Source organism: Eriocheir sinensis, unplaced genomic scaffold, assembly GCF_024679095.1.
Source record: "Eriocheir sinensis breed Jianghai 21 unplaced genomic scaffold, ASM2467909v1 Scaffold51, whole genome shotgun sequence".
Lineage (NCBI taxonomy): Eukaryota > Metazoa > Arthropoda > Malacostraca > Decapoda > Varunidae > Eriocheir > Eriocheir sinensis.
Window position 1 is genome coordinate 850005 of NW_026111843.1, and position 11303 is coordinate 861307.

The 11303-nt window shown below is 40.8% G+C and overlaps 1 protein-coding gene across 2 annotated transcripts; it reads right to left on the reverse strand.

Annotated features, from left to right (window-relative positions):
• Nucleotides 1-1132: 1132 nt before the first annotated feature.
• LOC126992858 (putative nuclease HARBI1) lies at nucleotides 1133-4335 on the reverse strand. 2 transcript variants are annotated; one of them, XM_050851676.1, is made up of 4 exons: nucleotides 4291-4335; nucleotides 3181-3844; nucleotides 2275-2648; nucleotides 1133-2093 (listed from the first exon to the last, which is right to left on the reverse strand). In XM_050851676.1, the coding sequence occupies exons 2-3, from the start codon at nucleotides 3842-3844 to the stop codon at nucleotides 2281-2283; spliced, it is 1032 nt and encodes a 343-aa protein (XP_050707633.1). In that variant the 5' UTR covers nucleotides 4291-4335; the 3' UTR covers nucleotides 1133-2093; nucleotides 2275-2280. The 2 variants fall into 2 exon arrangements, with proteins under 2 accessions (XP_050707633.1, XP_050707635.1); XM_050851678.1 differs by having other exon boundaries at nucleotides 2078-2106.
• Between the last annotated feature and the right edge of the window lie 6968 nt (nucleotides 4336-11303).

Consider the following 11303-nt stretch of genomic DNA (forward strand, 5'->3'; position numbering starts at 1 on the left):
AGTAATAGTACCAACCCTCACATATGCTAGTGAAACATGAAAGTCAATAGGTCTAGAATGCAGGCAGTGGAAAGGAGTTTTTTGAGAAGTGCTTGTAGTGTGACTAGAATGGCTGCAATGAGTAATGCAAGTGTGTATGAGCGTTTTGGAATAGGTTATGGGGATGAGGGGAAGAAGTGAAGGGCAGACTTTAAAGTGGTTTGGTCACATGGAGCGAAGTGAGGAGAGTAAGAGTCTATGATATGTGAGTGAGAGGGAGGGAATGTTAGAGAAAATCTCCAGGGAAATGGAGATAGGGTGCAAGAGTACGTTAGGGAGAGGGGTGAAAGGTCCTTGAAACTTTGAGAAAGCAAGGAGTGTCTGGAGATGGAAACTCGTCTGCCGTGGCCATCCCCTGGTGGGAGCTCATCCCTTTATTGTCGAAATAAATCCCTTATGCAATAGTTAACCAGCAGCATTTTCACTCTTTCAGCCCTTACACTGGTAAACTCTGGAGCAATCTTCCTTCATCTGTTTTTCCTCCTGCCTACAACACACTATTTCAAGAGGAGAATATTGATCAGGACACCCACAAATTGTCCTCTCCTCTTAACTCTTTATTGGAGCAGTGATTTGTATTTGGTTTTATTTTTTTGTGCCCTTGCCATCGAGCTGCTTCCTTTGCTTAACCTGTACAGTGTTTAGTGTGTGTGTATATATATATATATACTATATATATATATATATATATATATATATATATATATATATATATATATATATATATATATATATATATATATATATATATATATATATATATATATATATATATATATATATATATATATATATATATATATATATATATATATATATATATATATATACGTCACTCTTGGGGTAGTGTTTAGTAGGTATATATACTCGTGCTCTTTTGAGCAATTTGACACCCTTTATTTGTGTTTGTGTATGTCACAGTGTTCAGTGACAGTAAAAGGAATATTTTAAAAGTTTTTGTATCTAAAGAGATTCAAAATGGCCTTTCTGGACAAGTGTACGCATTCCAGCAAGCCATTATACAAGAAGGTATGTTACTTTCTTGTAGGTAAAAAGAAATCATAATTATAGAAAAAAGTAATCACACATTACGCAGTGATCCATATGCTTTTAATTTGATTAACCTGTGGTATGAACAGTACAGCTTCAGTTAGCACAACAGTCATTACAGTACATAGGATAAATAATTACAGTCATAAACACAGGAAGATAATCACACAGGTCAGTCATATGCTTTTAATATGATTAAGGGGTTGTTGTGCCTTTGCCGGTAAATTGACTACCTCACTGCTGGGGTTCATCAGAATGTTATTTCATTGAAATGGGTTTTAGTTTTACCAGCAATGAGCACCTTCCCATTCCTCCATAAACATTCCTCGCCAACCTGGTTCATCACTAATCAATATCCGCACTCCCTGGGCAAGAGTGCAGAATGCTGAGATACATGGGGTATGTGAGATGGACAAGTAGGGTACCAAACTAGGTGATGAGACTGTGTGGTGTGGAGGTGGTGAACCTCTTGACCGAAGACGCTGAAGTTAGGGTTGACCGAAGATCTGCTGGGCAGCATGTTGGTAACCCTCCACCACATGTCCATGGCTGAAACTCTCAGCGTCTTGCGGTGGGAAACGAGTCCTATGGATCACCACGTACACACATTCTGAAACACATGGTTAAGGAACAAGGTAAATGGCTACTGTGCATATGTGAGGTTAGTTATGTTATATGAAGCAGAGAAATGGCCAACAATTAAAGAGTTGAAGAGGATGATAAGCAAGTCAAGAGTACAGAGTGCTGAAATGTATAAGGTATGTGAGAGGGACAATTAGGGTATCAAACTAGGTGATGAGAATGTGTGGTGAGGAAGTGTTAGCCCCTGGTGCCTCTCTTGATCAAAGATGCAGAAGTTAAGGTTGACTGAAGATCTGGGCAGCATGTTGGTAACCCTCCACCAAGTGTCCATGGCTGAATTCTCTCAGCGTCTTGCAATGGGAGTACAGTCCTCTGGATCGTACACACGCTGACCACTCGGCCATCGGTGCACCATACGCAATCTGCAGGTGTAAGCTGATATTAATTAGATATTAATAATAATTAACATAAATTCAGATCAAGAAAGATGAGCATGTGGTCATTATGGTTTCTTGTTTTATTCTTATGCTCCAACTGTGAGTTCTGCACATTTACATATGAAAGCAATCTATTAATAACTGCAAGGTCTACATATATGCCTACCTATACTCAGGAAAAGAAGTTTCTAATAATTTCCTGCCTGACAACTTGACCAGGAACCTGTCTGTTGTCTCTCACAGGCTGAACTGGTACTTCTTCTTCTTGCACAAGATCACCAACATAGGGAATGCGACGATCCACACAGTAGTTGTGCAGGAGCATGCAAGAAGTCGCAATCTTCATTGTCTTCTCGGGGTCGTACTGCAAACTTCCTCCTGACTCGTGAAGGCACCTGAACCTTGACTTGAGGATCCCAAACGTCCGCTCAACAATGCATCTTGTCCTTCGATGGCTCTGGTTGTAGCGTTCCTCCCCAGGTGTTGTCGGGTGTACAACTGGGGTCATCAGGAATGGCTCCAGAGGATACCCACTGTCTCCTGTGAAATGGAAAATTCATTAATTCATTATTCATTTAGCATTGGAACAATTTGAGTATGGGTAGCTGTGCCTTGGTGTTGTCAATAATGCTAAAAAATTGCAGTGATATTTTGTTACTTTTGTACTGATAGTAACCCAACTGTGGCTGGCTGCTTGTAATCACTAAGAAAGTTGTTGAACTGCCAGACCCTCATAATAATACCATTTACTGTTGACATCATGTATAGACGAGCTTGATGAGTAACATGATGTGGCATTGACAATGTAGTGTTATGTGAGACAGTCTTTCCACTACGAAATGCATGAAAACTATGTTAAAAATTTTAATGTCATATGCAGTTCTACTAAGAGTTTTGTTATCATAACAATATGACATGTCTAGAAGGTTAACATTCATTAACATGTAATCACAAGATATAATATACAATTATGAGGTTTCTTCTATGCAGGCAAAAATCTGAACATGTAGGCATGTGGTACGAAAGCACAGGTAATTTGATAGAATTACATGGAATATATAAGGAAACATACCTATTAAAAGAGCATCTCCAAAATGACCAGCAAGGAACCGCTGCTTAAGGGCACAGTGTCTCCATGTAAAGGAATCATGTGTGCTCCCTGGGTAACTGGCGTCGTAGCTGATGATCTTGTTGTTGGTGTCACCCACAGCCTGTATATTTAGGGAGTGGAATTGTTTCCGGTTGACATAAATCTCTTCATTTTCCTCTGGGGCCTTGATGCGAATGTGGGCTCCATCAATGGCACCTATCACTCTTGGAAAGTTACCAGTGCGTCTGAAGTCCTGCATAGCTCTGTTGATATCTATTGCTGTGGTTGGCATCTTTATCTCTTGACTGGCCTTTACACAAAGTACTTGAGTTACTTTGTCAATGGCCCTACTAACACTTGATTGGTCCATTCCAACAGTGTCTCCAATAACAGTTTGGAAGCTGCCACTTGCAAAAAACCTTAGTGCAGCCAGAACCTGGGTGTGAGTTGGGAGTGCATGTGCCCTCCTGGTTCTCCTTTCCAGGTGGGGACGCAGCTCATCACAGAGCCTGATGATTTCTTGACGGGGAAATCTATACACCCGCAACAGATGTTCATCACTAACGTGTAGTGGGTCAAGTGGGTCCCGATATCTCCTTTCTCTGCGCAGTCTGCGATTGAAAACGTATACCGCAACATACTCCATCTGTGAAACACAGAAATAACCACATTACTAGAATTAAGTAGAACAACACCCTGCCCTTCCCAGCCCCAGTGACTCTTGCTACGCTCAAACAACGCTATTCATATGCATGGAAGCTTTAAGAACTCCATGGGATTAAGAAATATTGATGAAAACAACCCACATCACTGCCTCATGAGCCCAACCTTATTTCTCCATAACCAGCCCACGTATCATCGTAATTGTCCTTCATGTGACTCTTGCTACGCTCAAACAACAATATTCATATGCATGGAAGCTTTAAGAACTCCATGGGATTAAGAAATATTGATGAAAACAACCCACACCACTGCCTCATGAGCCCTACCTTATTTCTCCATAACCAGCCCACATATCATCGTAATTGTCCTTCATGTGACTCTTGCCACCTTAATGTAAAGCTATACAAAGGTAGGAGCTCAAACACGTACCTTATATTGTGTATAGAGGTGGAGATGTGGATGAGGCGGAAACAATTCTTCAATGGCGACGGGTTAGGACGGAAACTGGTCGGATCTAGCCCCGCTCCCGAGCAGTCAGGCTGAGGGGCACAAGATGGCGTCTAGGACGTTTTTTGAACATCGCACGGGGCAGCACTTGCGACCACAATGGCGGATTTAGGACCAAATGTTGAGATACGACCGTTTGAGCATCCGCCGCCTGAGGTTTTTCAGATTTAACAATGTGTCTTTGACTTTGATCTTTAAGGTTTCAACTTCAGAGACAGCACTTATGTTGTGTGGACTCCCATTAACTGAACTAATTATAAAAAAAAAAAAAACAATCCAGAAGATCAGAATCAGTGGCGTATATAGATCCATGGAGAGGGGGGGGCCACAGTCACCCGGGCCATAGGAATAAATCTAGGATTTTTCAATGTGTGAGCAGCGACCAAAACGAGCCTCTAGAGTTGGGGGTTTGGTGAATATTTTTTAAAATGAAGCATTTTAAGGGTTACTTTGTAGTCTCAAGATCGGTATATTGCACAATTAATATATATTAATGGTAAACCAATTTAAAGAAGCTTACGTATACCTATACATACCGGGTAAAATAAGAATTACAGTTTTTGAACAATTTGTATTTGGGAAAACACAAAAAAAAAATTTGTGCATCATATATATATTTATTAATTTTTATATATATATATATATATATATATATATATATATATATATATATATATATATATATATATATATATATATATATATATATATATATAGAGCGAGAGAGAGAGAGAGAGAGAGAGAGAGAGAGAGAGAGAGAGAGAGAGAGAGAGAGACGTTTCCAATATTTAACTACGTATGGTAGAAATGTATGAAAGACTGAAAGTTGATAAAATACATAGTATATATATATATATATATATATATATATATATATATATATATATATATATATATATATATATATATATTGTGTGTGTGTGTGTGTGTGTGTGTGTGTGTGTGTAAAAGTAGAGTCTATATAATTATATACTACAATATAAAGAAAAAAATATATAAAATTATAATTAAATTCACTATACTCCCACTGGACTTTCTAGAAGGATGTTTGGGTCTAATCTGCGAGAACATCATTTCTTTCATTTTCTGAGTATTTGGCAAAGTATCTTGACCTTGCACAAGAATAATGTTTAACCAAAGACGATGTCACATCAAAGGTTGAGGGAAAGCTTTCAGAAGTTTTGATAATTGATTCCAATGTCTTTACAGACGTCAATGGTCAGCCGTCTGTCTGTCTGTCTGTCTCTGAATTTTTCCCCTACGTTCCCCTACGAAAAGACGATTTTCACCGTAGGTGCCTCCTACTCCCTACAAAGCCCTGAAATCCTCTACCGTAGGGATTTTCCTACATGGCAACACTGACTTAGCTCCTCCGGCGGCCCGCTCCTGAAACCGACCAGCCAATAGGAACATGAAAATCTGGTAATCTCTGAATTCTGATTGGCTCGTGCTCCTCCCCAGGCCTTCCATTCCTAGAAACTAGAGCTTTCATAAAAGTCAGCCGATGTCAGCAAACTGTCATCGGATCCCACCTCTTCGCTCTTCTCTTCACTCATTTTTAGATCAGGAAAACACATTTCTCCAGTCTATTATTATTTTCTTCTATCAGTTTAAGAACGGAATTAACTAATGTAGTATGTAATGAGAACACTGTTTTATGGGCTGGTTTTCTTATGATAGAAAACGTATGGAGAAGTAATGCAGGAAAGAGAACGGAAAAATTGTAGGGGCTCTATGGGGATCTATTCTATTTATAATAGCTAAATAATTTAGCTATTATAAATAGGTCCCCATCAGCCTAAATATGAGTTTAATGTAAGAAGGGGGCTCTGAAGGGCACATTACTGATGTTGAAGACTTGGAGAACTAATAATCAATATCAATAAAAATAAAAAAATAAATCGCCAAATTTTAACAGGATCAAAAAAAAAAAAAAAAACTGAACCAAAGGGGGGGGCCATGGCCGAGTGCCCCCCCCCCTATATACGCCGGTGATCAGAATATAGCTGGATATCGTAGACCTTAAACACACATTAAATACAAAGGTAAGTATCTGTGTGTGTGTGTGTGTGTGTGTGAGAGAGAGAGAGAGAGAAGGAGAGTATCTGTGTGTGTGTGTGTGTGTGAGAGAGGGAGTGTATCTATGTGTGTGTGTGTGAGAGAGAGAGATGGAGAGTATGTGTGTGTGTGTGTGTGTGTGTGAGAAGGAGAGTATCACTGTGTGTGTGAGTCAGAGAATATCTGTGCGTGTGTGTCTGTGAGAGAGAGAGAGAGAGAGAGAGAGAGAGAGAGAGAGAGAGAGAGAGAGAGAGAGAGAGAGAGAGAGAGAGAGAGAGAGAAGCCGAGTATCTGTGTGTGTGTGAGAGAGAGAAGGAGAGTATCTGTGTGTGTGTGTGTGTGTGTGTGTGTGTGTGTGTGTGAGAGAGAGAGAGAGAGAGAAGGAGAATATCTGTGAGTGTGTGTGTGTGAGAGAGAAAAGGATAGTATTTGTGTGTGTGTGTGTGAGAGAGAGAAGGAGAGTATCTGTGTGTGTGTATATGTGTATGAGAGAGAGAGAGAGAGAAAGAGAGTATCTGTGTGTGTGTGAGAGAGAGAAGGATAGTATCTGTGTGTGTGTGTGTGTGTGTGTGTGTGTGTGTGTGTGTGTGAGAGAGAGAGAGTATGTGTGTGTATGAGAGAGAGAGAGAGAGAGAGAGAGTATCTGTGTGTGTGTGTGTGTGTGTGTGTGTGTGTGTGTGTGTGTGTGTGTGTGTGTGTGTGTGTGTGTGTGCTAGAGAGAGAAGGAGAGTATCTGTGTGTGTGTGAGAGGAAGAAGGAGATTATCTGTGTGTGTGTGTGTGTGACAGAGAGAAGGAGAGAATCTGTGCGTGTGTGTGTGAGAGAGAAAAGGAGAGTATCTGTGTGTGTGTGTGTGTGTGTGTGTGTGTGTGTGTGTGTGTGTGTGTGTGTGTGTGTGTGTGTGAGAGAGAGAGAGAGAGAGAGAGAGAGAGAGAGAGAGAGAGAAGGAGAGTATCTGTGTGTGTGTGTGTGTGTGTGTGTGTGTGTGTGTGTGTGTGTGTGTGTGTGTGTGTGTGTGTGTGTGTGTGTGTGTGTGTGTGTGTGTGTGTGTGTGTGTGTGTGTGTGTGTGTGTGTGTGTGTGTGTGTGTGTGTGTGTGTGTGTGTGATAGGAAGAAGGAGAGTATCTGTGTGTGTGTAAGAGAGAGAAGGAGAGTATTTGTGTGTGTGTGTGTGTGTGTGTGTGTGTGTGTGAGAGAGAGAAGGAGAGTATCTGTGTGTGTGTGTGTGAGAGAGAGAGAGAGAGAGAGAGAGAGAGAGAGAGAGAGAGAGAGAGAGAGAGAGAGAGAGAGAGAGAGAGAGAGAGAGAGAGAAGGAGAGTATCTGTGTGTGTGTGTGAGAGAGAGAAGGAGAGTATATGTGTGTGTGTGAGAGAGAGAGAGAAGGAGAGTATCTGTGTGTGTGTGAGAGAGAGAAGGAGAGTATCTATGTGTGTGTGTGTGTGTGTGTGAGAGAGAGAAGGAGAGTATCTGTGTGTGTGTGAGAGAGAGAAAGAGAGTATCTGTGTGTGTGTGTGTGTGTGTGTGTGTGTGTGTGTGTGTGTGTGTGTGTGTGTGTGTGTGTGAGAGAGAGAAGGAGAGTATCTGTGTGTGTGTGTGTGTGTGAGAGAGAGAGAAAGAGAGTATCTGTGTGTGTGTGTGAGAGAGAGAGAGAAGGAGAGTATCTGTGTGTGTTTGTGTGTGAGAGAGAGAAAGAGAGTATCTGTGTGTGTGTGTAAGAGAGAGAGAAGGAGAGTATCTGTGTGTGTGTGAGAGAGAGAAGGAGAGTATATGTGTGTGTGAGAGAGAGAGAAGGAGAGTATCTGTGTGTGTGTGTGAGAGAGAGAGAGAAGGAGAATATATGTGTGTGTGTGTGTGTGAGAGAGAGAGAAGGACAGTATCTGTGTGTGTGTGTGTGTGTGTGTGAGAGAGAGATTTACATAGATTTACATAGAAAATCAGACCACACAGACCCCATGGTCCAGACTTGGTGGTCTGTCCTTAAACCTAAGTGATTTTACATTAATCAGAAGACTCCAAAACGTTGCATTTCTACTCTAGTTGATATTAAGTTGAAGGAAGTGACGGTCGAGCTTATTTTTGAAGGAGTCAATCGTGTTACACTGGACCACTGATGATGGGAGCTTATTCCATTCTCGCACTACAACGTTGGTGAAGAAAAATTTGGTGCAGTCTGAATTCACTTGTCTACATTTGAGTTTTACGCCATTGTTCCTCGTGCGCAAAGTGTCATCGATCAGAAACAATGTTGATCTGTCTACATTCGTGAAACCATTAAGTATTTTAAAACATTCGATCAGTTTTCCTCGGAGGCGACGTTTCTCAAGAGAGAACATGTTAAGGGTAGAAAGCCTTTCTTCGTAGGATTTGTTGCGCAAGGAAGGGATAATTTTCATTGCCCGACGCTGAACACCTTCTAATTTAGCAATATCCTTTGCATGGTGGGGAGACCAAAACTGTACCGCATATTCCAAGTGGGGTCTGACTAAACTGTTGTAGAGCGGGAGTATTACATCTTTATTCTTAAATAAAAAGTTTCTTTTAATGAAGCCCAACATTCTGTTCGCTTTATTTGCTGCATCGATGCATTGCTGTGAGAATTTGAGGTTTGACGCGATTTTGACCCCCAAGTCCTTGACGCATTGAACGCTTTTGAGTTTAACGCCGCGCATTTCGTAATCAAACTTGAACGTACCAACTTGAAGGACCTAGCACTTGTTTACATTAAAGGTCATCTCCCATCTATCCGACCAAGTTGAAATTTTGTGCAAATCCTCTTGGAGGCTTTGCCTGTCTTCGTCAGTGAGAACCGAGTTACCAATCTTTGTGTCGTCTGCAAATTTACTAATGCGGTTATTGAGTCCAACATCCACGTCGTTGATGTAAATAATGAAGAGCACTGGGCCAAGAACCGAGCCCTGAGGGACGCCACTAGTGACAGGCGCCCACTCTGAGTTAAATCCGTCAATCACTACTCTTTGTTGTCTGTTGCTCAACCAATTCGCGATCCATTGGTTTACCTGACCGTCAATACCTATTTGTTTTAATTTGTAAAGTAATTTATGATGCGGGACTTTATCAAACGCTTTCTGTAAATCAAGATAGACTACGTCCAGTGATTTGGTTACGTCATAAACAGTGAAGAGGTCGTTATAAAAGGTTAATAGATTTGATAGGCAGGATCTTTTGTTTCGGAAGCCATGTTGTGAGTCCCCAATTAATGAGTGGCTTTCAAGGTAACTCACAATTTTGTCTCTAATTATGCCCTCAAGTAGCTTACCTACAACCGAAGTTAGACTAATGGGCCTGTAATTACCTGGTCCTTTTTTGTCTCCTTTCTTAAAAATCGGTGTCACGTTAGCCTTTTTCCAATCTGAAGGGACAATGCCTTGTCGCAAGGACATATTGAATACGGTTGTGAGGGAGGAGAGTATTTCGCTCTTTGTTTCTTTCAGCAGAGTTGGATATACTTTGTCAGGTCCAGGACTTTTATTTGTTTTAAGTGATTTGAGGGCTTTAAGGACTTCATCGGGTTTTATTTCAAAGTTAGACAATGCATGCTCGGGATTTACATTAGTACTGGTGTTGGTGGTGGTGGTGGGAGGACTGTTATTATTAAACACCGAGGAAAAGTAATTATTTAATAGGTTTACAACGTGTTGGCTGTCAGTCACTAGTGCACCGTCGCTGTTTATTAAAGGTCCAATTCCACTTCTGATCGCCTTTCTGTTGTTTATGTAACTGAAGAAGGATTTCGGATTATTTTTACAGTTGGCTGCAATATTTTCTTCATATCTACGCTTTGCCTGATGCACTAATCTTTTTACTCGTCGCCTTGCATCATTGTAAAGTCTAATTTTTTCTGGCGTGCTTTGGTCTTACTTTAAACAGAAAGACAATTTTCTATACATGACTGAGTGTTTAATTTCTCTATTAAACCAACGTGGAGATTAATTAGTGTTAATTCGCTTCTCGCACAAGGGGACAAATGTGTCCTGCTGAGTGAGTAAGTGATTTTTAAAGTTTAGCCAGGCGTCCTCTGCATTGCCGTCATCTGATAGTTGCATATCTATTAGTTTTCGTCGGATTTCTACGAAGTCGGCTCTTTTGAAATTGGGCACCTTAACTTTATTTTCAGTCACCGATGATTGAGCTTTAATGTCAACGCGCACTAGTTTATGATCGCAGGAACCGAGGTGTTCTCCTACCGTGACATTACTGACTAGGTTATCTTGGGTCGCTATAACAAGGTCAAGTATTTTATTTTGTCGAGTTGGTTCAGAAACCATTTGGCTTAGATAATTTTCCTCTAGAAATTCGATCATTCTATGGGACTCACCTTCTGTACCCGACAGTGTCGCCCAGTCGATATGGGGGAGGTTAAAGTCTCCTAGTATCAGTGAGTCGCTGTTATTAAGTGACTGCCTTAAGACGCTGTACATTTCAAGATCGCCATCAAGTGATTGCCCCGGAGGCCTGTAAGTGACAGATATATTTAAATTGACTTTTGCAATGTTTACTCGCACGCACAAATGTTCAACGTTACTGTTTCTTGGTGTTTTGTCAGTAGGTTGCAAGTAGCTTTTGACAAAAAGGGCGACACCACCCCCTCTACGGTTTACACGATCATTGTTGAAGAATCTGTAGCCATCTATGTTATATTCGGAACTTAAATCAATATTAGTGGTGTCGATAAATGTTTCGGTTATAGCAATTACGTCAAAGTTTTCTGTCAGAGCAAGACATCGCAGTTCATCAAATTTGTTTCTTAGGCTACGCGCATTGAAACTAAGGACTCTTAGGTTATCTTGAAGCTTGGTAATAGAGGTACTGGAGGGTTCAATGTTACGAGTCTGTTGCGGTGTGAGGTGTCTATTTAC